General features: G+C 47.6%; 1 protein-coding gene across 5 annotated transcripts in view; it reads right to left on the reverse strand.

Annotated features, from left to right (window-relative positions):
* ATP10A (ATPase phospholipid transporting 10A (putative)) overlaps window positions 1-24474 on the reverse strand; it is a 181802-nt gene that overhangs the window by 28496 nt on the left and 128832 nt on the right. For 4 of the 5 annotated variants that reach the window (XR_014015259.1, XM_081227120.1, XM_081227119.1 and 1 more), the window contains exons 4-10: window positions 15573-15679; window positions 15060-15191; window positions 13927-14057; window positions 11498-11750; window positions 7960-8177; window positions 6196-6390; window positions 3180-3744 (exon numbers count right to left, since the gene is read on the reverse strand). Coding sequence is in view for 4 of the 5 variants with exons in the window: in XM_081227120.1 (XP_081083246.1) it covers window positions 3180-3744; window positions 6196-6390; window positions 7960-8177; window positions 11498-11750; window positions 13927-14057; window positions 15060-15191; window positions 15573-15679 (1601 nt within the window). In the remaining variant the exon portion in view is untranslated. The remainder of the gene's footprint in view (window positions 1-3179; window positions 3745-6195; window positions 6391-7959; window positions 8178-11497; window positions 11751-13926; window positions 14058-15059; window positions 15192-15572; window positions 15680-24474) is intronic. The other variant, XM_081227118.1, reaches the window with a different exon arrangement.

Raw genomic sequence — 24474 nt, forward strand, 5'->3', positions numbered from 1 at the left:
ATTCCAGGGCAGGAGCAGGATGCAGGGGCTGTGATGCTGCCCTTAACCACACTGGTCCAAACAAAACTAATGAGTGAGAGAAGGCAGGGTGGGCCACTGGGGACCCAGGGTGCCCTGGACAAGGGTGCGGTCACAGACCACACTGACGTTTTCTGTGCGGGACGGAGCCCACCCAGCCCAGCAGGGAGAGAAGCCGTGACCGCCACATCTTGCCCATCCCTCCCCCTCTATCCTTGCCCTTGGAGGAGGGTGGAGCCATCACAACTTTTGTGTCTTAAAGACCACACAGGGACTTCCCTTGTGGCGCAGTGGTTGAGAATCCACATGCCAGTGCAGGGGACACAGGTTCGAGCCCTGGTCTGGGAGAATCCCACATGCCGCGGAGCAAACTAAGCCCGTGCACCACAACTACTGAGCCTGAACTCTGGAGCCCACGAGCCACAACTACTGAGCCCATGTGCCACAACTACTGAAGGTTGTGTGCCTGGAGTCCGTGCTCCACAATGGGAGAAGCCACTGCAATGAGAGGCCTGCACACCACAACGAAGAGTAGACCCTGCTCACCACAACTAGGGAAAGCCCGCATGCAGCAACGAAGACCCAATGAAGGAAGGAAGGAAGGAAGGAAGGAAGGAAGGAAGGAAGGAAGGAAGGAAGGAAGGAAGGAAGGAAGGAAGGAAGGAAGGGAATCCACACAGAGTGGCACTGGACTGAACCTCAGGCAAGTGAATCTTAAGGAAAAGAAACCAGAGAGAAGGGAAAGGGACCCAGCTTATGCTTTATTCCTATAACACACCAAGCACTGCTAGGAGCTTGGACAGGGGCTTCTTGTGAGGTCAGAAGCCTGATTTCCTTTGTACAGATGGGAAACTGAGGCACAGGAGGAGTGACTTGTCCAGGGTGACCCCAGCCCATAAATGTAGACTTGGGATTTGAACCAAGGTCTGTAAGGTAATGGGTGGGGTAGAGTCCCTGCTTTCTACTTGATCCCATACAACCTAGTGGCAGGGCAGGGAAGACACAGCCACGTCCTAAAACTACAACACATTCCCCATCCACCATCAGCTTAGCCTTCTCGTGCCCTTTTTGGTAAAAGTGTTGTGAGCTCTTTGAAGAAAGATGTTGGACACTCATGTGCCCCCTCACTTTATTGCCTGCACACAGGTAGAGCAGCTTGGCCATCTGCAAGCCTGCTCTGCTCAGTACCCTCCCACCCCACCTCCAAAGTGAAAGTTGAATGATTCATGTACAATGTCAGGGTGTCACTGGTGGATAACTTCAAGATTACCCCAGAGCCATCCCCTTTCTTGGGAAACCACTGGGGGCTCTGAACATCATGAATCTTAAATTGCCTGGTGTCTACATGTAGCTCTGACCGATTCAAACTTACTTGAAGTGCACACTGCTTGGAAATTCCCAGAGCAAGGCGGAGATCTACACAAACTGCTTATTTTTAAGGTGCCCCCTTCAATGTCACGGTTTGGGCAATGTTGTGCTTTGAACCTGTCTGTTCCATGGCTTTGTTCTTTCTCACCTGTAGTTAATTCCTCCCAGGACCAGGTGGAGGGGTCTGGGAAGCTCCCCAGCTTGCACAAGGGCTCCCTTCACCCCTTGACCTTGAAGCTGACTCTGAGTGATAGAAGTTTTGTTTGTTTGTGCTTTGTCTAGAAATTTGAGGCTTTCTACTCATTTTTAAAAGTGCACTGCCAGCCAAGCACAAGCGTGGCCACTGCTGCAGCCTTCTCGGTTGCTCTTGTGTCCCTTGCACAGCTCAGCAGGCTCCCTGCCCTCTCTCTGGGGTGGGAGTAAGCCTCTCTTGCCATCCCATCCCACCCTTGCTTGCTAGAGCTGGTCCAGTCTTTTCACCTTATCCATGACCCACTGTATGTAGTAAAGTCTGAAACACAGCAGTCCATTAAACTATCTTTAGTACAAGGCTGTGGAATAGGACAAAGGTGATATTTTTGCAGTAGAATAAAATCTGCTCAGATAATTGCCATACCAATCTGTTTTTCTTTTTGCGTGGATGCAAAATCGAATTTCAGAATGAAGGAGGCTCTTGGAATGCAAAATCAGCCTGTAAATTGGATTCTACGTCCACCCTAGAACCAACACACGGGTGGGAAGGCAAACCCTGCCCTGGAGTAGGTCACCCTCAAGAAAGGCCATGCAAACTGCTTTCAAAGACGCATTTGCAATTCGCTCAGCTGCCTTTGGGAGGCGATAGCTCTGTGACAGGAAAACGGATTCGTCTGCAGAGATCCACCAGTGCACTTTCCCTTAACTGGAGCTGGAGTCCTGTTCTGAGGCACTGAGATCATGGCGAGAGGACCATGGGAAGCAAAGTGGTAACCCCTAGCTCCGTTCCAGAGCCCCAGAAGAGCATATCCAGCGTAAGGGTTTCCCACAGGTGGTACCCAGAGCTGTTTCCAGGATATAGGAGAGAGGGAGGCTGTGGGGGTCAGGCAGTGGTCCCTCTCCCATCTGCCATCTGCCATCCACCCCGCTTCTCCCCACTGAAGGTCAGATGTGACCTCTTTTTGTCCTCTGGGCACAGAGGGAGGGGTGACTAGGTTTACTAGTGGGGACCCAGGCCCTCCCCCTTCCAAGTCCCAGAAGCATTTGTATCTGGAAAGAGGTACAAGCCCTTCTGCTAAACAAAGTTTCACCCTCTACACCAGTGGTATATGAACCCCTCTTTTTCAACCCGAAAGTTACATGGAAGTCAAGTGCAAAAGAGACCAAGATGGAGGTTCTTGGCTGTAAGACGGCCAGAGGCCAGCAGCCCCCACTACCTGGGCCCCGGGAACACTCCACAAATGGGCTAAAAACCATGGCTTGGGCCTCACAGGTGCCCAAGGTCCAAGCAATCACAGGGCAGAAAGGAACCTTCCGGGACTTCTAACCTAAAAGCTCTTAATCTGCATTGCCCAGATTTAAACCTGATGCTAGGCCTCACCCCCATTAATCCCCAACCCCATTCTTCTGAGGTGGGTTCAGGCACTGAAGCCCTCCATCCACTGGGCCCTCCCCCCAATTCTAGTCCAAACCCTTCAGAGGAGGAAAAGGCCACCCAGAGAGGCAAAGCTCCGTGAGGCAAAGCTCCGCTGGAGGGAGGGGCTGGTTTCTCAGGACTGCTCCCTGCAGCGGGGAGCTGCTAGCGGAGGGGAGCAGGGTACCTGTGGAGCAGGGAAGCAGGAGGTCCATGACCACCGAGTCGGCCCCCTTGGTGTAGACGTTGATCTCGTCCGTGAGTGGGTGCCGGATCACCACCGACATCCTCTTGCGGATGGAGTCGAAGCCCAGCGTGTGCAGGAGCTCGAAGGTGAGCCTGCCCAGGTGGGGCAGCTCTACCGACACCTGGTCGTGCAGTCGGTCCACGAGCGCGAAGCTGTAGGCGCGGGCGGCGTAGACAAGAGCTGCCTCGTCGGGGCTCTCGGCCTCGTAGCGCAGCTCCCGCTCGGGCTCAGGCTCCTGCGCTGAGCACTCAGGTGCCCAGCCGTCCGCCCCGCTGCTGTAGCCGTTGCTGGCGAGGCCTGGGGCCGGTGGGCCCAGCCTCTCCTCCAGCCGGAACAGCATGCCGTCGTTGGCCAGCGTGGACAAGAGGCTGGACTTGTGCGCCGACTTGTTGGTGGCCACGCTCCCAATGCTGCTGCAGCCCAAGGCCAGGCGGCTGGGCGTGAGCCTCCGGAGGAAATCTTCTATCGTCTTCACTGGGGACTTCAGCTCGAAGCGCACCCTCACCTGCCAGGGAAGTAGTCGGAAGACAGGTTAGGTGTCTCCCAAGAGGCCTCACCCTGACTCCCTTAGGGCCGCCCTCCACTTCCCCAGGGGGGCCTGAATACGGATTTCCCATTTCCCACTGAAAATTGCAACCAGAGTCAGCATTTCTTCCTTGAGACTATCCCTTGGCCTCTTCCTCTTCACCTCAACACAGGTTCTGCCATATTCACTCTTTCAGGATGTGACTGTAGGGTAGCAACGACCAAGGCCCGGGATGGACTCAGGGCATTGGGTGGCCTGTGGTTCCCAAGGCTTTGGGACTGTCCCCTCACTGCAGTGGCCCGTGGCTTTACAGAAACTTCCCAGGCGTGGGCCTGCCACTGCCTGGCATGAACCCTGGCTTTTTTTTTTTTTTTTCAATTAAAAAAACCATTTAACAAAAGACCAATTTATACATTCCTTTGAATTATGTCCATAAAAAACTTAAATTTACACAAAATTTCCCAAACCTAAAGAATCTTTCTAAACAAATGAAATACATAGGCAAATTCAGGCTCCAAATCCTTAAACAAATGTTTAAAAAAATCACAGTAAATTGTACATTTTCTAACGAGGACTGAAAACAACAAAACGACATGTATACAATTGTTAAAGTTTCAAAAAGCTCAATATGGAGCAACAAAGCAACACTTTATTTAAACGAGTGCTGTATGCTAATGCTGATACAATATACCTATTTTAATTTTCTGCTAGATAATGGATTTAGAGCAAATGTTGAAACAATCAAACCATTGAATTACAGTTACCCCTTAATCTTTGCAATTTTGCGCATGGGTCTGAAGTTGTGAATTATAGTAAGAGCCTCCAGAAAAGTCAGGCATTTGGTAAAACAAGGCACATAGGACCAATTTTGATAAAGGTGCTTTTTCTTTGGTCTTCTACTGACTTTAAATATTGCTACATATCCAAGTGGGAGATTCGGACAGCCATGCCAGAGCTCCTGCTAGCTCCAAACGCCCTTAAAGGTGGCACCCACCCATACGTGGGCACAGAAATGCATCCAGAGACACGTTCATGTGCAGTCTGAGGATTCTGCTCCCTACATGGAACTCACTCCATGTGTGACCATGGGCAGACACCTCAGTCATGTCGGGGTCTCTCTCACTTATTCAGTAATTGCAACAATGCCTAAGTCAGTCAGGTAGGGTCTAACCTAGAAACCAGAGGCCTCTTCAGGGAAGTATTCCAGAGGGACTGAACAGGGTGGAGGAAGAACCCAGAGGCCAGACGAGGGATGCTGAGGAAGCAAAAGCCTGTGCAAAAGGAAGCAGCCTCCATCCAGGGCTGATGGCACAAGCCTGTAGTCTCTGAGTGGCAGAGCCCGTCCACCTGGGATCCACCAGGCCCACTGGGGCCTCCAAAGGCCGGTGGGGTGTGAGCAAGAGCACAGGGGGGTCACACTGCTGCCAGATATGCTGCTGCCGCAGAGAGGGCGGGGGCCCCTTGTTCACCCTCCATCACACCAATGGCTTCACCAGCAGAACCTGCTGGAAGGGCCCAGGCGGAGGGGAAGGGGTCTGGGAGAGTGGGGGGTCAGGGGACAGGCCTACAGTGTGCATCAGCCCTAGAACACCTTCATTTGTATCCATTTACAGTTGCCTAGCTGCATGACACACAGCCATGCTTAGGTGCACCCCACCCCCTGTAACACCACCTGGTCCACCCGGAGGAGCGCTTCAGTTATAGAGGTTCCTTTCACATATAAAACCTTACTCTCTTTGGAGAGAAACTTGATGTTAACCCAAACAAAACCCAACTTGGGTGTTGCTATGTTTCTACCGCCCAACGTAACTTCCCACTGATTCTCAACCACTTCCTGAATGCCAATGTTAAAGGCCTTTATTAACATCAAATACATTTACTATGTGCCAAACTCTACTCTGAGACCTTTCCCTAAATCCCACCACCGCCCCCACATCCCAGACAGGGTGCCAAAGACACAGGAGGGGACCAGCTTATAGTGTCGTCAGGATGCAAGTCCAGGCAGCTCCTCCCAGAATCTGGGCCCCAGCCCATCCTGTCCCCGCTCATGTAAGAATCTAGGACCCTGAGGCTCTGGTCGGAATGGAGGGCAGCCACCCTCCTGCCACTGCCCACCTTGGGCCATGCCTGTGTGGTCTGTGCCCCTCTCATCCTGGGCTCAGTAGCTCTCTCTGGCTGGCTGCCCTCTCCCTCTTCACTACAATCCTGGCACCTGCCCACTGCAGTTTGAGGATGTCACCGCAGAGCTACTGAGCTGGTCTGCCCTGTCTGAAGCCCCCAGTGCACCCCCTGAAACCTGAGAGTGGTGCTGAGCGACCGGGCTCCTGCAAGACAGGGAAGCGTGCTCCCTCTCAGGAAGACTGACACCAGTGGAGCCACACCTAGGGGCAGGGGCTCTGCGGGCTCACAGTACGATGCTCCAGAACTTGCCTTTTGTCGCGGCTGATCCGGGGACGTGACCACCACTGTGTTGCAGATGGTGAGTGCAATGAAGAAGTCGAAAATGTCAGACAGCTCAGGCGAGAGGTAGGCCAGTGGGTGCTCCTGGTGCCTTGCAAAGGCCAGGCACCTGTCACACTCGCTCACCTTCTCCAGCAGCTTCGGGTCGGGCGTTATGTCCTTCTCCTGGGAAGAACACAGGGGCCGAAGGGTCAGTCTGACCCAGTGACCTGCCAAGTGTCCTTTTAGTGCTTGACTATGTAAGGCACCTTGATTTTACTAGAAGCTGTAAACAGACCTTCACCTCATATATACACGTCATTTTATAATTACAAGTTATGTATAATCTTGATTGTATAAGAATATATAGCTAACATATGAAATGAAATGCATATATTCTTATATATAAGAAGGTACACATGTTCTTTTTACAAAATAATGCCTCCAAGTAAGATTTGGAAAAATAAGAGAATAATAGGGAAAATGTAACAGATCTCTATCACACCACCTCACAGTAATATATACTTTTTAAAAAACATGCTTCTCTGCCTTTCCTTCGTCTTTTTTCTATACATGTACATTTTTTTTTTTTTTCGGTATGCGGGCCTCTCACTGCCGCGGCCTCTCCCGTTGCGGAGCACAGGCTCCGGACGTGCAGGCTCAGCGGCCATGGCTCACGGGCCCAGCCGCTCCGCGGCATGTGGGATCCTCCCGGACCGGGGCACGAACCCGTGTCCCCTGCATCGGCAGGCGGACTCTCAACCACTGCGCCACCAGGGAAGCCCTATACATGTACATTTTTAATCAAAATATTTTATACATAAATTGGCAGTTTCCATTTCCCCAAAAACATTATATTGCCTCAACTTTACTAGGCCTTTAAGAGCCATTTGAAAACATAATTTTTAACGGCATAAAAACGGACATACCATAATTTATTTGACCATTCCTTTATCACTGGGTACATTTTTTTGCTGTTTTACTGATGTAAATAGCACACTGATAAGCTTCTATGCACAGAAATCTTTCACTGAATCACTAACTTCCTAGGTCAGAAAGTTGGAACATTTCAAATACTCTTGACCCATACTGATTGTGAAACTGATGTCAGGAAAACCTTCTCCAACACAGCCTCCCTGCTGCTTGGGTGACAGCTCCCCGCCCACGTGCCCCATGTAAACACAACAACAATCAGTGACCACAAGTCTAGATGACTTCTATTCAAATGGCACCTTCTATATGGGTTTCGGAGTCCATAAAAGAATGAGGCCACCATACGTGAACAAAACGCATTCTCCCTCTCTGGTCTTCAAAAATTTTAGAAGTGAAAGGATCTTTTAGAGGTTGTCACTCACGTACTTATGGAAATTTCCCTGCCAGATGAGAATGGTCCATAAATGTTTGGGCGGCTGACAAGGCAAAGGATGGACTTGGGTTCATCTAATTAAAAAATTTTTTTTTAATTTGACTTTGCTTTTTCACCGTTGTCATCTTGCCCTGATGTTTTACGCATTTCATAGGGCAGGACGGACTTCCTCTCCTTCACCCACTTGGGTGGGTCACTGGCAGTCCCCAGCCTGAGAAGCCTGGTAAGGGTTGACCTAATCAGTGTTTTGGAAAAGATACAGCAGTGTGGGAAGGTGGCACTGGACAGAAAAACATCCCCTAACTGAACAGAGGTAACCCCCCAGTGAAGTACAGACACTTTTGGTGACTGGGGGAGGTGACAGCGGGAAGGAGGGCTGCAGGACTCACCATGGGGCTGCTGAAGGCTGTGTGCTTGGACAGCATGCTGGCCCTCTTGGCCTCGGCACGGCTGCTGGTGCGCCGGTGTGACCTGGTGCTCTGGCTCCGATGCACGACTCGGATGTTTTGGTGGCTCCCGGTGCTGCTGCGCTGGGGCAGCGAGCCCCCTCTGGACATCACCTCCTCCTCCTCCGAGTCTGCCTCCTGGTACCTGGCCAGACGCTGGGCTGTGGGGGAGGGGCACAAAGTGACATCGTGGGGAGGCTGGGTGTGACACTGAGGGGTCTAGATTCCACAAGGCATCCAGCAGGGCACCCCGGGCCCTCACCACCCTTGCTCTCTGATGGCGAGGCCATGGGTGACAGGGGTTTCTACTGAGGGATGGGAGATGTTCTCATTTACATGCACCTTCAGTGAACCTGATGGGGCTTATGTTCTCAACCCCACGTCACAGATGAGAAGACTGAGTCTCAGCTGTTAAGGTCATGGGATGCAGGGGCAGGGGGTCGAGATGGCACCCAGGCCCACAGGATGCCAAAGCTCAGGTCCCACCCGTGATGGGCAAAGGGGCCACCCCATCCCACAAAAAGTCAGATGTGGGTGGAGATGGGTTCACATACAGCCCCTCTGTTCAGGGGGAGCCCCCATGTGAATGGGGTGGGTGGGCAGGTGGCTGGGAGGCCCACAGAGTAGCTGGGTTCCAGGCTTTGACCTTCATGCCAGGGTCACAGGGCCACCTGCTTACTGGGGCCATCAGGACAGATCACGCGATGAGCATCTGCCTTGCAGTCAAGCAGAAATAACAGTTCTCAGGCTGTGTTGATGGTGCTCTCCTGACAGGGCTCCTTGCTCAACGCCAGGTGGGGAGTAGGTGCTGTCTGCACTCACCCCATGAGGATGAAGCGCTTAGCAGCAGGGAGGCTCACATCCTCCTGGGGTTGTACAACGTGGAAGAATGCCACCAGAGTTCAGACCCAGCAAGCAGAGCTCCACTGAAGAAGACGGTGATTGTGATGCTGTGCTTGGCTCTTAGGGGGCACCGGGGAGCGACCGTCCCTGAGGCCTCCAGGGCTCTCAGTGAATCACAGAAGTGCACCCACACTGCTGTTCTTGCTGACAAGGGCTCTCAACACATGTTCCTGGCTTTGCCCAGTTAGTTCAGCTTCTTCCATCAGATGTGAGCAACAGGAGACCATCCATAGGGACCACTCGCTCCAAACAAGCAACTTTTAAGAACTTCCAGGGCAGGCCTGGTGCTGGGTGGCAACACAAGGCATCCTAACAGGAGGTGGCCCGTGTGAGGGGCTAAGAGAAGGGCCCCCCGTCTGGGCATGCCATGGTGTGGTCTGTCCTGTGGGCCAGGCCTTGAACTCAGCATCTTCTTTGGGAAGACTTTTCTTTAGAGATAAGGAAAGGGAAGTCACCTGCCCATGGCCACCAGGCGGGTAACTGCCAACCCCAGAACTCCACCTCAGGGAGCTCCTAATTCCAGGAGAAAACTCCTGCACCCGCCCCCTTTTCCCCCTGGTAGTGAGGTGGTGAGTGGATGGCAAGGAAGGGCAAGCCTGGACTGGGCCTGTCTAGCTCCTAGGCTTGGACATTATGAGCACGGGGTCAGCCTCCCAAGGGCACATCTGCCCGCCCACCCTCCCACAGCAGTGAGCAGATGTTAGCCTGAAAGCGGCCATCCCTCAGGCTGCTGCTGGTGTGTCCGTGCTCTGTGACCAGACAGCAGTGGCCTCAGCGATGCTCTCGGGCTCTCTTGGGAAGATGAGGACAAGGAGCAGGTGATGCTTGGCCCTGGCCCTGCACCGTCACCAGGACACGAGGTACAGAGGGACACACCCATGGTCTGTGTGGCCGGTTCAGGTACACGTGAGCTGGGCTCAGTACTCAAAGCCAAACCCGCCTGAATTCGTTTCACTAACAGATCTGAGAGGTCGGACCATGGGAGCAGCTGCAAAGGGTGCCCACCCAGGGGCCCGTCAGTCACTGATCACAGCTCTTCTTTAAAACATGCTGCAGAGACACCTGGCTGTTTCCACCTTCCCCAGCAATGCTTTCCTGTGTCTTCTGGGGGCGATGGACCCCTTTGTTTGTTTGTTTGTTTGTTTGTTTTTTGCGGTACGCGGGCCTCTCACTGTTGTGGCCTCTCCCATTGCGGAGCACAGGCTCCGGACGCGCAGGCTCAACGGCCATGGCTCACAGGCCCAGCTGCTCCGCAGCATGTGGGATCTTCCTGGACCGGGGCACGAAGCCGTGTCCCCTGCATCGGCAGGCAGACTCTCAACCACTGCGCCACCAGGGAAGCCCCCCCTTTGGTTTTATGGTAAGCATCTGACAACTGTGAAAATCCTTCTGTAATCTTACTTGGGATTCTGCCCCCAGAGCCTCAGTTCCAGTTCAAAGGCTAACTTCAGACCTGGTCCTCTGACTCCTTTACAAGCAGGATGAGGTCTGCTTTGAGGCCCCCAAGCTCTTCTGCACAAGCCTGGGGAGTCAGGGAAGGGGAGAGCCAGAGAGGGAGGCAGGTGGGCAGATGGGACACTGTTCCTGACCGATTCTTTTGAGTGGCAAATAAAACATTAAACAAATTGGACACATTCTTATGCCTTCTGTTAATATGATTCCTTTTATCATGGAGGATATAGTGGATATCATGATAATTCTTGGTTTTATAAGACTCACAAAAATCTCATGCTTCCAGCAGATCTTTCCCACCAAATGCCCCTACAGAACAGCTTCCTATTGATGCCCCCATGTTGTCCCCCTGTTCTGTACTTGCTTCTGTTTCTGTGGCAAGGTTTCTTTGATGTTCTGAGACGCTGTTCCAGGAAACAAGGGGAGTCCTGGTTGCAGAGCAGGTGCCCTCTCTCTCAGAGGCGCGATGGCCCCAGAGACACTTCTGTGGTGCAGGGACCCCCTCCTGTTTTGGGTGGGCAGCTGGCTCCAGGCACCCCTCGACTTAGGAAGCAGATGGCTCCCCTGTGTGTTCAGAGGAGACAGAGGGAGGCAGCCAAGGATGAGAAAAGGAGAGGTGGGAGGAGGGACTGCCTAAATTCCAAAGTGAGGTGACACTTCCCTCCGGGAGGTCATATTCCAGAGGAGAGAACGCAGCATGAACTGCCCAGTGCCCTGCTGAGAATTTGCAGCTGATAACAAGGAGACTGATGCGTGACAAAGGAAACATCTCTTTGCCTCCTGGTGTGACAGAGACCGGGTGCCTCTGAGGTGAGTTCCTCAAGGTTGCCCTCTTTGGTTCTGCTTGTCTGGCAGAAAATGAGTGTTTAAGCAGATGCCCACCACAGCAGATAGTGCAGGAAGCAGGGCGCCATCAGCAATGAGGTGGGGCCTTTTCTATAGATGCTGGTCCAGAGTTGCTCTGACAGCCTTTCTGTTTTATTCTCCCTCAAAAATCATCAACCCCTGAAGCTGTGTGTGTGTGTGTAGGTGTACACGCACGCACACACAGGCACATGGGCATGCAACTCTGATACAGCAGCTCTCTGGTCCTGCCCAGATTGGGAGCCCCCATCCCCAGACTCACCATTTGCATCATGAGAATATTCTATGCCAGACACAGTGCATCTTCGGAAAACCATCTTATTCTCAGTTAAAGTGCCAGTTTTATCGGAGAAGATATACTGTATCTGCCCTAGGTCTTCCGTGATGTTCAGGGCTCGGCACTGCAGCTGCGAGTCCGTCTCCTCATCATACAACTCTACATCCTGGTGAATGAAGTACACTTGGCATACTTTAACAATTTCAATGGAAACGTACAAGGAAATTGGGATCAACACCTAGGAGACACAGGGCACATAGAATGAATGACCGTGAAGACCCGGGAACTGCAGATTTAGTCCAATCTAAACGACAAATAACTACAACCTCAAGTAAGTAGGGACTATACTGTACCTTTCAGAGCTTAAACAAGTTGGCTTAGAGTCAGTATTGTTAGAGTATTAGGATATTGGCAAAGAGTTTAAACTAGGACAGCCTATGCCACTGCAGAGCGGAAATCCACTATCGTGTCTGGAAGTATGGAAACCATGGCTTGTATAGAAGCAAGCGTTTTCATATGACTAAGTTGTGCTTGAGAGAAGCTAGGAGAGGAAAAGGAGAAAAGAGAAACACAAAACACATGGCACAGTCAGAGTCCTCATAAGCAAAGTCACCTCACACCCAGGCTGTCCCGGGGCGATGGGAGCTGCCTGTCCCGCAGACACAACCCTATAGCTCAGAAGAGACAGTCTTTTCAGAGGCTGGTTCTGTGCTGAAGGACAATCTCTGTGATTTTGTACAATACAGAGCAGAGAGAAGAGGCTTTGAAAAGAACAGTCGCGGTTATGCTTTGACAATTCAAGAAAAACCTTCATGAAATCAATGCTTAATTTTTTCTTTATCTGTGGAGTAACAGTATTGAACTGATACTTATGGGCTCAGAATATCACATCCAGACTAACTGGGTTCTCTGGGTAAACTAAGTATATGTTAATGCAACACCTACTACAGGATGAACTCAAGTACATGTGATATAAGACAGCAGAACCCCCCTTCCAAGCAAAGGCTAAGCCAATATCTTCTGTTCACTCTGTGTCCCTAAGGACGGTGGCAGAGATGCTCACTGCCCCTCTCCACTCTCACAGGCTTCTGGGGCATAGATTCTCAGTTAGTGATGGGGAATTGTTCAGGAGGCATGGGAACTAATAATAATAATAACAACCAATGCTGCAAAATGCAATGTGATATCCTAAATTGACTCCAGGAACAGAAAAAGCACATCAGTGGAAAGACTAGTAGAATCCGAATGACCTCTGGAGTTTTGTTTGAGACAAAGTACCAAAGTTGGTTTCTCAGTTTTGACAATGTACCAGAGAAATGTAATACGCTCACATTAGGACACACTGGGTGAGGGACACATGGGAACTCTCTGTGCTATTTTTTGAAACTTGTCTGTAAACCTTAAAATTATTCTGAAATAAAAATGTAGGTTTAAGATAGGAATAAAGACGCAGACCTAATAGAGAATGGACTTGAGGATACGGGGAGGGGTAGGGGTAAGCTGGCACAAAGTGACAGAGTGGCATGGACATATATACACTACCAAACGTAAAATAGATAGCTAGTGGGAAGCAGCCACATAGCACAGGGAGATCAGCTCAGTGCTTTGTGACCACCTAGAGGAGTGGGATAGGGAGAGTGGGAGGGAGGGAGACGCAAGAGGGAAGAGATATGGGAACATATGTATATGTGTAACTGATTCACTTTGTTAATAAAGCAGAAACTAACACACCACTGTAAAGCAATTATACTCCAATAAAGATGTTTTAAAAAAAAGTAGGTTTTTTTAAGAAGTAATTGAGTGGAGGGGGGGTGGGATGAATTGGGAGACTGGGATTGACATATACATACTACTGATACTATATATAAAATACATAACTAATGAGAACCTACTGTATAGCACAGGGAACTCTAGTCAATGCTCTGTGGTGACCTAAATGGGAAGGAAATGCAAAAAAGAGTGGATATATGTATACATATAGCCGATTCATTTTGCTGTACAGCAGAAACTGGGAAGGAAATCCAAAAAAGAGTGGATATACGTATACGTATAGCCGATTCACTTTGCTGTACAGTAGAAACTAACACAACATTGTAAAGCAACTATACTCCAATAAAAATTAATTAAAAAAAAAAAGAAGTAATTGAGTGGAAAAACAAAACAGAACCAATGATCGAAAAACCGACCCCTCAGGCCTAAAAATCTTAAGAACAGCAAAGGAGAATTTTAACTTGAAAAGCACCCAAAAAAGATCCTTTAGATAAGTCGGGTGGGAAAACAAAAGGCAACACATTTGTCAGACGAACCTGTGCTCCTCCCAGATGCAGAATTTGTAGGAAGCTCTTAGCAGACTATGACTCAAAGTTCTCATCAGAAAAGTAAAGCAATTGTCATACGGAACTTAGTACTGTTACCTGCAGAACTATTATCATTGTCAAAAATGAATAAACTGCAGCTGTGGCTGGGGATAAAGAGGTGCCATCAGACTCGGGGACATCAAATAATGATTTCTTCTCTTGATAGCGCTGCACCCATAGTCCATGTCCTGTAGCAAAGTTCAAAGAGGAACGTCATTCACCCGACACAAGTACATCGGGTTTTATGAGCCCGCCTGGCCACCTAAGAAAGCAAAAGCCCATGGTATTGTTGGCACTACAATCAGAGCGCTGGAAGGAAGGCCCCGGGACTTGGATTCTGCCTCACCCCCGGCCTTTCTCATCGTTGGTACTGAATAGCACCACTGGTCATAACACAGGAATTGGACGTGTGCTGGTAGCCGCCAGTGAGAAACCCCAGAAAGGAATTTCCCAATGCCTCACTAAACACCAGTCTCAATAGGCTCTGAATACTGCCTGTTATCGTCCCTGCTGAGAGATTCAAAATTCACATCTCACAGACTCTGAAAAGCCAACAGCAACACACATTATTTCATCAACTGAGCCCCACACCTAAATGATGACACAGCCCTTTTCATGCCCCGTACACCAGTGCCTTTTACCACTGAGTTCCAAGACCACGTCACACCTGTCTGGTGTGTGATGGCAGCTGAGTGGGACACGGTGAAGGTCGTTTACCTGGAGGTCCACGTGTTTCCCTGCCAGGCACTCCCAAAGCAGCATGCCGGTTTGGAGGCCACCAGAAGCTGGGGGTGCCAGACTCTGCACACAGCCTAACTGCTAGCCCCTTCTTGGGACCCAAATAATGTTTTCCCTCTTTTCACAGAGTCCCTAATAGTAGCATTTGTGCTTCTACTGCTCTGATTCCTGTTATCACCAGGTTAGTATCACTCTTTCCACTGGTATCATTACAGGAGGCATGATTAAGCCGTTCTTCCACCCCAGAAGAGGCCAATTCGAAAAACACTAGTTTGCGAAGCTCATTCATCGAAGCGTCTCAACGTGGCCTTGCCAATGCAAACATCCCGAGTCCAAGCCAGTGACAAATGTGTGTTAATTAGAGCACTGGGTCAGAAGGAGACAGACAGCCCAGCAGGGGCCCCAGGCAGCCGTCCAGCAGTGCCTACTCATCGTGACCTGAGGAGACTTACCGACAGCCGAAAACAGAGACATACACATGAGGAGGAGGACACACCAGAGCACGTCGCAGTTCATCTGCCTCTCCAGCCGGCTGCGCTTGTAGCGGGGCCCACTGTTGTTCAGCAGAGCCTTGGTATCGTGTCCTGTGGGGGAGGCGGTGAGTCAGTGCCCAGCAGGGAAGGGACAGGCTACGCTGACTCGATGGATTGGAAAAGTGTGCTGCCATCCAATGATCCATATGGGGTAAGTTCAGTCAGAAAAGTAGGCTCTACAATTAATCTCAACTATGTAACCACCACGAGGAAATGCACAGAAAGAAACAGGCTAACATACTATGAACACTTCCGGTCCAGATATTATTAGACATTTTGCGTCCATCTATTTTCCTGGTTTTCTACAATGGGTTTATGCTACTTTGATAATCGGGAAAAAAACCAAAACAACCAGGAGCAATGTCCAGGACTAGCCAGCCCACCATGCTGAGCCAATGCCATCACAGACTGCAGGTGACACGCAGCACCTACCTGCGTAGATGACGATGCCCACGACGGCTTCTGTGTTTCGGATGGTGCAGCCTCGAAGCAGCAGGTTTTCTTTGTAGAGCCCAGCCTTTTTCCCGTTGTTGTGTATGCTGTCATGGAACAGTTGGCATGTGTCACGTGGGTGCTTACATGGCCTCACAGCTCAAGCAGCACCGCTCTGGGAAGGAAGGCCTAGACCTGGGGCTAGGGAGGGGACGGGTGGAGGGTCTCAGTGGACCTTTCCAAGAGCTGAGATGGGGCTGGCACTCACCAGTAACTGGGCTTCTAGAAGCCCCTCCAGAGCCTGATGTTTGTTCGTTTACTTTGCCCACGGGCTTTGTGAAATAAGACATATATGATTTTGTCTCTGCCCCCGGTTCCTGACACAGGGCTCCTGACACCTTTGTAAATAGAAGTCCTAGGATAATCTTTTGTTCTAACATTTAGTCTTTGACTCCAGTTCCTGGCACAGAGCTCCTAAAATTCTTGTAATTTCCTAAGTGATCAGAGCACTAGGAACATCTTTTGTTCTAACATTTGGTCTTTGAGACCGGCTGTTCCTAACACACACGACTGAGCTTGTCACCTGTGGGATCTGATGCTCTCCCCAGGTAGACAGTATCAGAATTGAGTTAGACTGTGGGAAACCCAGCTTGGTGTGGGAAAAACCCACACGTCAGAATTGGTACCAGGACCATTGTAGGCTTCATGCCACAGGGTCTGGCCACAGCTAGAGAGGGCAGAGCTGGGAACTGGGGGACCGAGTTGGGAAGCTGGCCCAGGAAGGCCCTGCCAGGTGGTCTCTGCCCATGTCCTGATCATCCCAGAGAACACTTCTCCTCACCAGTACCTCATGTTGTCACAAGGGTACAAATATTTCTCTAGAAAAGGGGATCATATTGATTTCAGCACTATTTCCTACATTGTTTTTCTTATTAAAAGTCATACAATTATTAGAAATATTAACATGTTAAATTTGAAATGTGGTAAACTCCATGATACAATTTTATACATTCGGTTTCACTGCTATTTAGATTCAGAGAATATCCCACGTTTAAGCACCTGCTTTTCAAACTCATCCTCTTGACCTACTAATGGCAGCCGCACCCTCACCCCTGTTGGTCAGGAGTGTGCTAGGGCCACACTGGGGTGGATGAGGTCCCGGGAGCCTGATGAATGGGTCACAAGGGGAGGCCCTGGAGGCTTTCAGAACTAGAGCAGGGGCCCAGCCTAACCTACATCAATCAGGTAGTGCCACCTGCCTTCCAAGAGGAGGGCCTTGAAAGAAGCCACCTTCTCATACCCTAGGTGGACAGCCTTCCCCAGCCCTCCCACACACACCTGCAGCCCAAACTCCTTCTCGGAAGTCACCAAGGACCCCTGCAGGTGTCGCCCCTCCCACCAGCTCCTAGCAGTGCCCACTGACCAGGGAGCAGGGCTAGTTTGGAGATGTACAAGGTCAGAAGAAGCCGTTAAGGTTTCCAGGAAAACAGCACTTCCTGCCACTTCTGGACCCTGGTCACCTGCATGAGGGATGGGGCTGCCTCTCAACCTAAGACAAAACCTGTATTCTTCACAACCAGGGAAATCAATATATTTTACGGTGAAGAAAAGAAGCTAAACAATAAAGAAAAGGCCAAAACACCATGCTGGGGGGACGCATTTCCTGCAAGCCTGTTATTTACCAACATGGCACTGGTTCTTTGGCAGAACTCATGCAAAGGAACGTGCAGGAGGAGGGCCAATCAACATTGTGTGATGCCCTCTCCCTTCCCCCCACCTGTGGCAATTCCAGAATAAAGTTCTGCTTTAAAAAGAGATTCAAGACTGGAAACCTCAGTGCCAGCTAAAGCGTCAAGAGGCCCGAGTGTGTGAGACGTTACACACAAAACCCAGCTCCCGAGTCAGGAGTGAGAGAATGCCCACTGCCACGGTTCTCTCTGCAACAGTCATGCATGGAAACCATTTCTCAGGACAGCAGTCAAGGATGAATCATCTAAATCAAACCAGTCACGCTTATTCAGAACAAGAGATGAACTCAACAGAAACAAGAAAAGGTATTACATTAAGCTTCCTTTGATGTGACCTACACCTTTCAGTAACTACTGTGCTTTCTAATCAGACCAAGCCAGACCAGAACAGATCACAGTAGGTGTATCGGCCTGTTTAAGGCCCCCGGCAGCATACAAAAGGCAATGGGGGCTGTGCTCTGAGTGAATCTCCCTGCATCAGAAGGGAAGGAAGGCTGGAGAACGGCGTCACCCTAAAGGTGCTTGGCAGTGCAAGTGCTGCCTTGGTCTCCTAAGGGGGAAAGTCCCTGCCAAGGGCGAACAGGCCCAGGACCCAGCAGGCATGAGGCTCGACTCCAGGAAGACGTGCATGAGAATATGAGCCCATCACACTGCCCTCAGCACCTACCTCTGTCTTATGGCTTGACATGTGTCCCCCCCACCCCAGAATTCATATGTTGCTGTCCTAACCCCAGTATCTCAGAATGTGACTGCATTTGGAGTTAGGTCTTTAAAGAGGTAATTACGTTAAAATAAGGTCGTATGGACGGGCCCTAACCCCATATGACTGCTGTCTCTGTTAGAAAAGATTTGGACACAGAGACGGACAAGCACAGAGGTTAAGATGATGTGAGGGCACAGGGAGAAGGTGGCTGTCTGCAAGCTAAGGGGAGGGGCCTCAGGAGACACCAGTCCTGCTGACACCTGGATCTTGCTTCCACCCTCCAGAACTGTGAGACAATGCATTTCTGTTGTTTAAGCTGCCGGGTCTGTGTCAGCCCGAGCAAATGGATACATCCCTTAACATTTAACATGAGCCACTTAGAAGAGCTCCTTTAGTTCAAGTCCCCATTGTTTGACTCATCCAATCAATCTCTTCTAAATCGAAACTGTCCAAAAGTGCCCTGGGAAATACCACATGCAGGATGTGACAGGGCTCAGCTAATAAACTCCTGCCTGGCTGTTCTTTCTCAAGAGAGGCTGTGTCTCCTGATGGGCTTGCATGTCAGCTCTGTCCTTCTAAGTCCCAGCACTCGGAGGTGCTGGGGGGAACCAACCATTTGTCCAGACACAGGTGCAAGGTGCCATGGTTGTGATGCAAGAGAAGGGGGACCTTGGACAGCAACCTGCAGCCGCCCCTCCCTAGGTCACATCACCTCTAGCACCCAGACCTGGGTCTCTTCTCTGCTCCATTGCTGGACCACTGACTGGTCACACATAGACCAGCACCCCTGCTGCCACTGTTCACTCCCCTCCTTATTTTTATACCCACACAGACATCACTTTTCGATTTTGCCCCCTTCGCTAGCTATTCCTTTTTATTTTTTACTATCTTTATTGGAGTACATTTGCTTTACAATGTTGTGTTAGTTTCTACTGTACAACAAAGTGAATAAGCTATATGGAAACGTATCTCCCCATTGAGCCTCCTTCCCACCCTCCCTATCCAACCCCTCTAGTTCATCACAAAGCATCGAGCTGATCTCCCCGTGCTATGCAGCATCTTCCCACTAGCCATCCATTTTATATTTGGTAGTGTATATATGTCAATGCTACTCTCTCACTTCGTCTCAGCTTCCCCCTCCCCACCATGCCCTCAAGACCATTCTCCACATCAGTGTCTTTATTCCTGCCCTGTCACTAGGCTCATCAGTACCGTTTTTTATATTCCATATCTGTGCAATAGCATCCGATATTTCTTTTTCACTTTCTGACTTACTTCTCTCTGTATGACACTCTAGGTCCATCCATGTCATTACAAATAACTCAATTCCACTCCTTTTTTAGGGCTGAGTAATATTCCATTGTATATATGTGCCACATCTTCTTTATCTATGCATCTGTCAATGGACACTTAGGTTGCTTCCATGTCCTGACTATTGTAAATACAGCTGCAATGAATATTGTGGTATATGACTCTTTTTGAATTATGGTTTTCTCAGGGAATATACCAAGTAGTGGGATTGCTGGGTCATATGGTAGTTCTATTTTCAGTTTAAGGAACCTCCATACTGCTCTCCATAGTGGCTGTATCAATTTGCATTACCACCAGCAGTGCCGAAGGGTTCCCTTTCCTCCACACCCTCTCCAGCATTTATTGTTTGTAGATTTTTTGATGATGGCCATTCTGACTGGTGATACCTCTTTGTAGTTTTGATTTTCATTTCTCTAGTGATTAGTGATGTTGAGCATCTTTTCATGTGTTTGTTGGCAATTTGTATGTCTTCTTTGGAGAAATGTCTGTTTAGGTCTGCCACCCATTTTTGCATTGGGATGTTTGTTATTTTGATATTGACCTGCATGAGCTGCTTTTATATTTTGGAGATTAATCCTTTGTCAGTTGCTTCATTTACAAATATTGTCTCCCATTCTAAGGGTTGTCTTTTTATCTTGTTTATGGTTTCCCTTGCTGTGCAAAAGCTTTTAAGTTTCATTAGGTCCCATTTGCTTATTTTTTATTTCCATTATTCTAGGAGGGGGGTCAAAAAAGGTCTTGCTGTGATTTATGTCATAGAGTGTTGTGCCAATGTTTTCTTCAAAGAGTTTTATAGTGTCTGGCCTTATATTTAGGTCTTTAATCCATTTTGAGTTTATTTTTGTGTATGGTGTTAGGAAGTGTTCTAATTTCACTCTTTTACATGTAGCTGTCCAGTTTTCCAGGCATCACTTACTGAAGAGGCTGTCTTTTCTCCATTGTATATTCTTGCCTCTTTTGTCAAAGATAAGGTGACCATATGTGTATGGGTTTATCTCTGGGCTCTCTATCCTGCTCCACTGATCTATATTTCTGTTTTTGTGCCAGTACCATAATGTCTTGATTACTGTAGCTTTGTAGTCTGAAGTCTGGGCGCCTGATTCCTCCAGCTCAGTTTTTCTTTCTCAAGATTGCTTTGGCTATTCAGGGTCTTTTGTGTTTCCATACAAATTGTAAATTTGTTTGTTCTAGTTCTGTGAAAAATGCCAGTGGTAGTTTGATAGGGATTGCATTGAATCTGTAGATTGCTTTGGGTAGTAGAGTCATTTTCACAATGTTGATTCTTCCAATCCAAGAACATGGTATATCTCTCCATCTAATTGTATCATCTTTAATTTCCTTCATCAGTGTCTTATAATTTTCTGCATATAGGTCTTTTGCCTCCTTAGGTAGGTTTATTCCTAGATATTTTATTCTTTTTGTTGCAATGGTGAATGGGAGTGTTTTCTTAATTTCACTTTCAGATTTTTCATCATTATTGTAGAGGAATGCAAGAGATTTCTGTGCATTAATTTTGTATCCTGCTACTTTACCAAATTCATTGATTAGCTCTAGTAGCTTTCTGGTAGCATCTTCAGGATTCTCTATGTATAGTATCATGTCATTTGCAAACAGTGACAGTTTTACTTCTTCTTTTCTGATTTGGATTCCTTTTATTTCTTTTTCTTCTCTGATTGCTGTGGGTAAAACTTCCAAAACTATGTTGAATAATAGTGGTGAGAGTGGACATCCTTGTCTTGATCTTAGAGGAAATGTTTTCAGTTTTTCACCACTGAGAATGATTTTTGCTGTGGGTCTGTTGTATATGGCCTTTATTATGCTGAGGTAGGTTCCCTCTATACCCACTTTCTGGAGAGTTTTTATCATCAATAGGTATTGAATTTTGTCAAAAGCTTTTTCTGCATCTATTTAGATGATCACATGGTTTTTATCCTTCAGTTTGTTAATACGGTGCATCACATTGATTGATTTGCATATATTGAACAATCCTTGTATTCCTGGGATAAACACCACTTGATCATGGTGTATGATCCTTTTAATGTGCTGTTGGATTCTGTTTGCTAGTATTTTGTTGAGGATGTTCATCAGTGATATTGGCCTGTAATTTTCTGTTTTTTGACGTGTTTGTCTAGTTTTGGTATCAGGGTGATGGTGATCTCATAAAATGAGTTTGGGAGTGTCCCTCCCTCTGCTATATTGGAAGAGTTTGAGAAGGACAGTGTTAACTCTTCTCTAAATGTTTGATAGAATTCTCCTGTGAAGCCATCAGGCCCTGGGCTTTTGTTTGTTGGAAGAGTTTTAATCACAGTTTCAATTTCAGTGCTTGTGATTGGTCTGTTCATGTTTTCTATTTCTTCCTGGTTCAGTCTTGGCAGGTTGTGCCTTTCTAAGAATTTGTCCATTTCTTCCAGGTTGTCCATTTTATTGACATATAGTTGCGTGTAGTAGTCTCTCATGATCCTTTGTATTTCTGCAGTGTCAGGTGTAACTTCTCCTTTTTCATTTCTAATTTTATTGAGTCTTCTCCCTTTTTTTCCTGATGAGTCTGGCTAATGGTTTATCGATTTTCTTTACCTTCTCAAAGAACCCTCTTTTAGTTTTATTGATCTTTGCTATTGTTTCCCTCATTTCTTTTTCATTTATTTCTGATCTGATCTTTTTGATTTCTTTCCTTGTGCTAACTTTGGGTATTTTATTCTTCTTTTTCTAATTGCTTTAGGTGTAAGGTTAGGTTGTTTTTTTGAGATGTTTCTTGTTCCTTGAGGTAGAATTATATTGCTATAAACTTCCCTCTTAGAACTGCTTTTGCTGCATCCCACAGATTTTGGGTCATTGTGTTTTCATTGTCGTTTGTTTCTAGGTATTTTTGATTTCCTCTTTGATTTCTTCAGTGATCTCTTGGTTATTTAGTAGCACATTGTTTAGCCTCCATGTGTTTGTATTTTTTACAGTTTTTTTCTTGTAATTGATATCTAGTCTCATAGCGTTGCGGTTGGAAAGATACTTGATACGATTTCAGTTTTCTTAAGTTTACTGAGGCTTGATTTGTGACCCAAGATGTGATCTATCCTGGAGAATGTTCCATGTGCACTTGAGAAGAAAGCGTATTCTGTTGTTTCTGGATGCAATGTCCCATAAATATCAATTCAGTCCATCTGAACTCATGTGTCATTTAAAGCTTGTTTCCTTATTCATTTTCTGTTGGATGATCTATCCATTGGTGTTAAGTGGGGTGTTAAAGTTGCCTACTATTATTGTGTTATTGTTAATTTCCCCTTTTATGGCTGTTAGCATTTGCCTTATGTTGAGGTGCTCCTATGTTCGGTGCATAGATATTTACAAATGTTTTATCTTCTGGATTGATCCCTTGATCATTATATAGTGTCCTTCCTTGTGTCTTGTAATAGTCTTTAAAGTCTATTTTTTTCTTATATGAGTATTGCTACTCCATCTTTCTTTTGATTTCCGTTTTCATGGAGTAGCTTTTTCCATCTCTTCACTTTCAGTCCGTATGTGTTCCTAGGTCTGAAGTGGGTCTCTTGTAGACAGCATATATACAGGTCTTGTTTTTGTATCCATTCAGCCAGTCTGTGTCTTTTGTTTGGGGCATTTAATCCATTTACATTTAAGGTAATTATTGACATGTATGTTCCTATTGCCATTTTCTTAATTGTTTGGGGTTTGTTTTTGTAAGTCTTTTCCTTCTCTTGTGTTTCCTGCCTAGAGAAGTTCCTTTAGCATTCAGTGTAAAGCTGGTTTGGTGGTGCTGAATTCTCTTAACTTTTGCTTGTCTGTAAAGCTTTGATTTCTCCATCGAATCTGAATGAGATCCTTGCTGAGTTATCTGGGTTGTAGGTTTTTCCCTTTCATCACTTTAAATGTATTGTGCCACTCTCTTCTGGCCTGTAGAGTTTCTGCTGAAAGATCAGCTGTTAACCTTATTCAGATTCCCTTGTACGTTATTTTTTGCTTTTCCCTTCTGTTTTTAATAATTTTCTTTGTGTTTAACTTTTGTTAGTTTGATTAATATATGTCTTGGCATGTTTCTCCTTGGGTTTATCCTGTATGGGATTCTCCACTTCCTGGACTTGATTGACTAGAGACTGTCCTCCATTTTTTTCATTCTTTTTTCTTTATTTGGCTCTGTGACAGTTATTTCCACTCTCTATCTTCCAGCTCACTTATTCGTTCTTCTGCCTCAATTATTCTGCTATAGATTCCTTCTACTGTGTTTTAAATTTCGGTTATTGTGTTGTTCATTACTGTTTGTTTGATCTTTAGTTCTTCTAGGTCCTTGTTAAACGTTTCTTGTATTTTCTCTATTTCCAAGATTTTGGATCATCTTTAGTATCATTACTCTGAATTCTTTTTCAGATAGTTTGCCTATTTCCTCTTCATTTATTTGGTCTTGTGGGTTTTTATCTTCTCCTTTGCCTCTAAGATATTTCTCTGTCTTCTCATTTTGTCTAATTTACAGTATTTGAGGTCTCCGTTCCCTAGGCTGCAGGGTCATAGTTTTCTTGCTTCTGTTCTCTGCCCCCATTTGTGGCATTGGTCCAGTGTCTTGTGTAGGCTTCCTGATGGGAGGGACTGGTGCCTACATTCTGGTAGGTGGAGCTGAGTCATTTTCCTCTGATGAGCAGGGCCGTGTCAGGTGGTGTGTTTCAGAGTGTCTGTGGCTTTAGCGTGACTTTAGGTAGTCTGTGTGCTAATGGGTGGGTTTCTGTTCCTGTCTTGTTTGTTGTTTGGTGTGAGGCATCCCACACTGGGAGCTGCTGGCTGTTGGGTGGAGCCGGGTCTTGAATTCAGATAGAGGCCTCCAGGAGAGCTCTCGGCAATTAGTCTTCCCTGGGGCTGGGAATTCTTTAGTGGCCAGCATCCTGGACTTGGTGCTCCCCCCACCAGAGCCTCAGGCCCGATTTCTGGTCGAGGGACCAAGACCCCGCAAGTTGCTCATCCCAGCAATAAAGGTGATCAAAAAAAAAAAAGACTAAGAAAACCCCAAATGGTAAAAAGTAAAATAAAAAAAAACAGAAACAAGGAAACACACACACACACACAAAAGAAACAAAAACAGAACCATATAAATCAAAAAGCAAGAGAACAACCAGACAAACAAAAGAACCTAAGAATGAAATCC

The sequence above is a fragment of the Mesoplodon bidens genome, assembly GCF_964165515.1.
Source record: "Mesoplodon bidens genome assembly, chromosome: 3".
Taxonomy (NCBI): Eukaryota; Metazoa; Chordata; class Mammalia; order Artiodactyla; family Ziphiidae; genus Mesoplodon; species Mesoplodon bidens.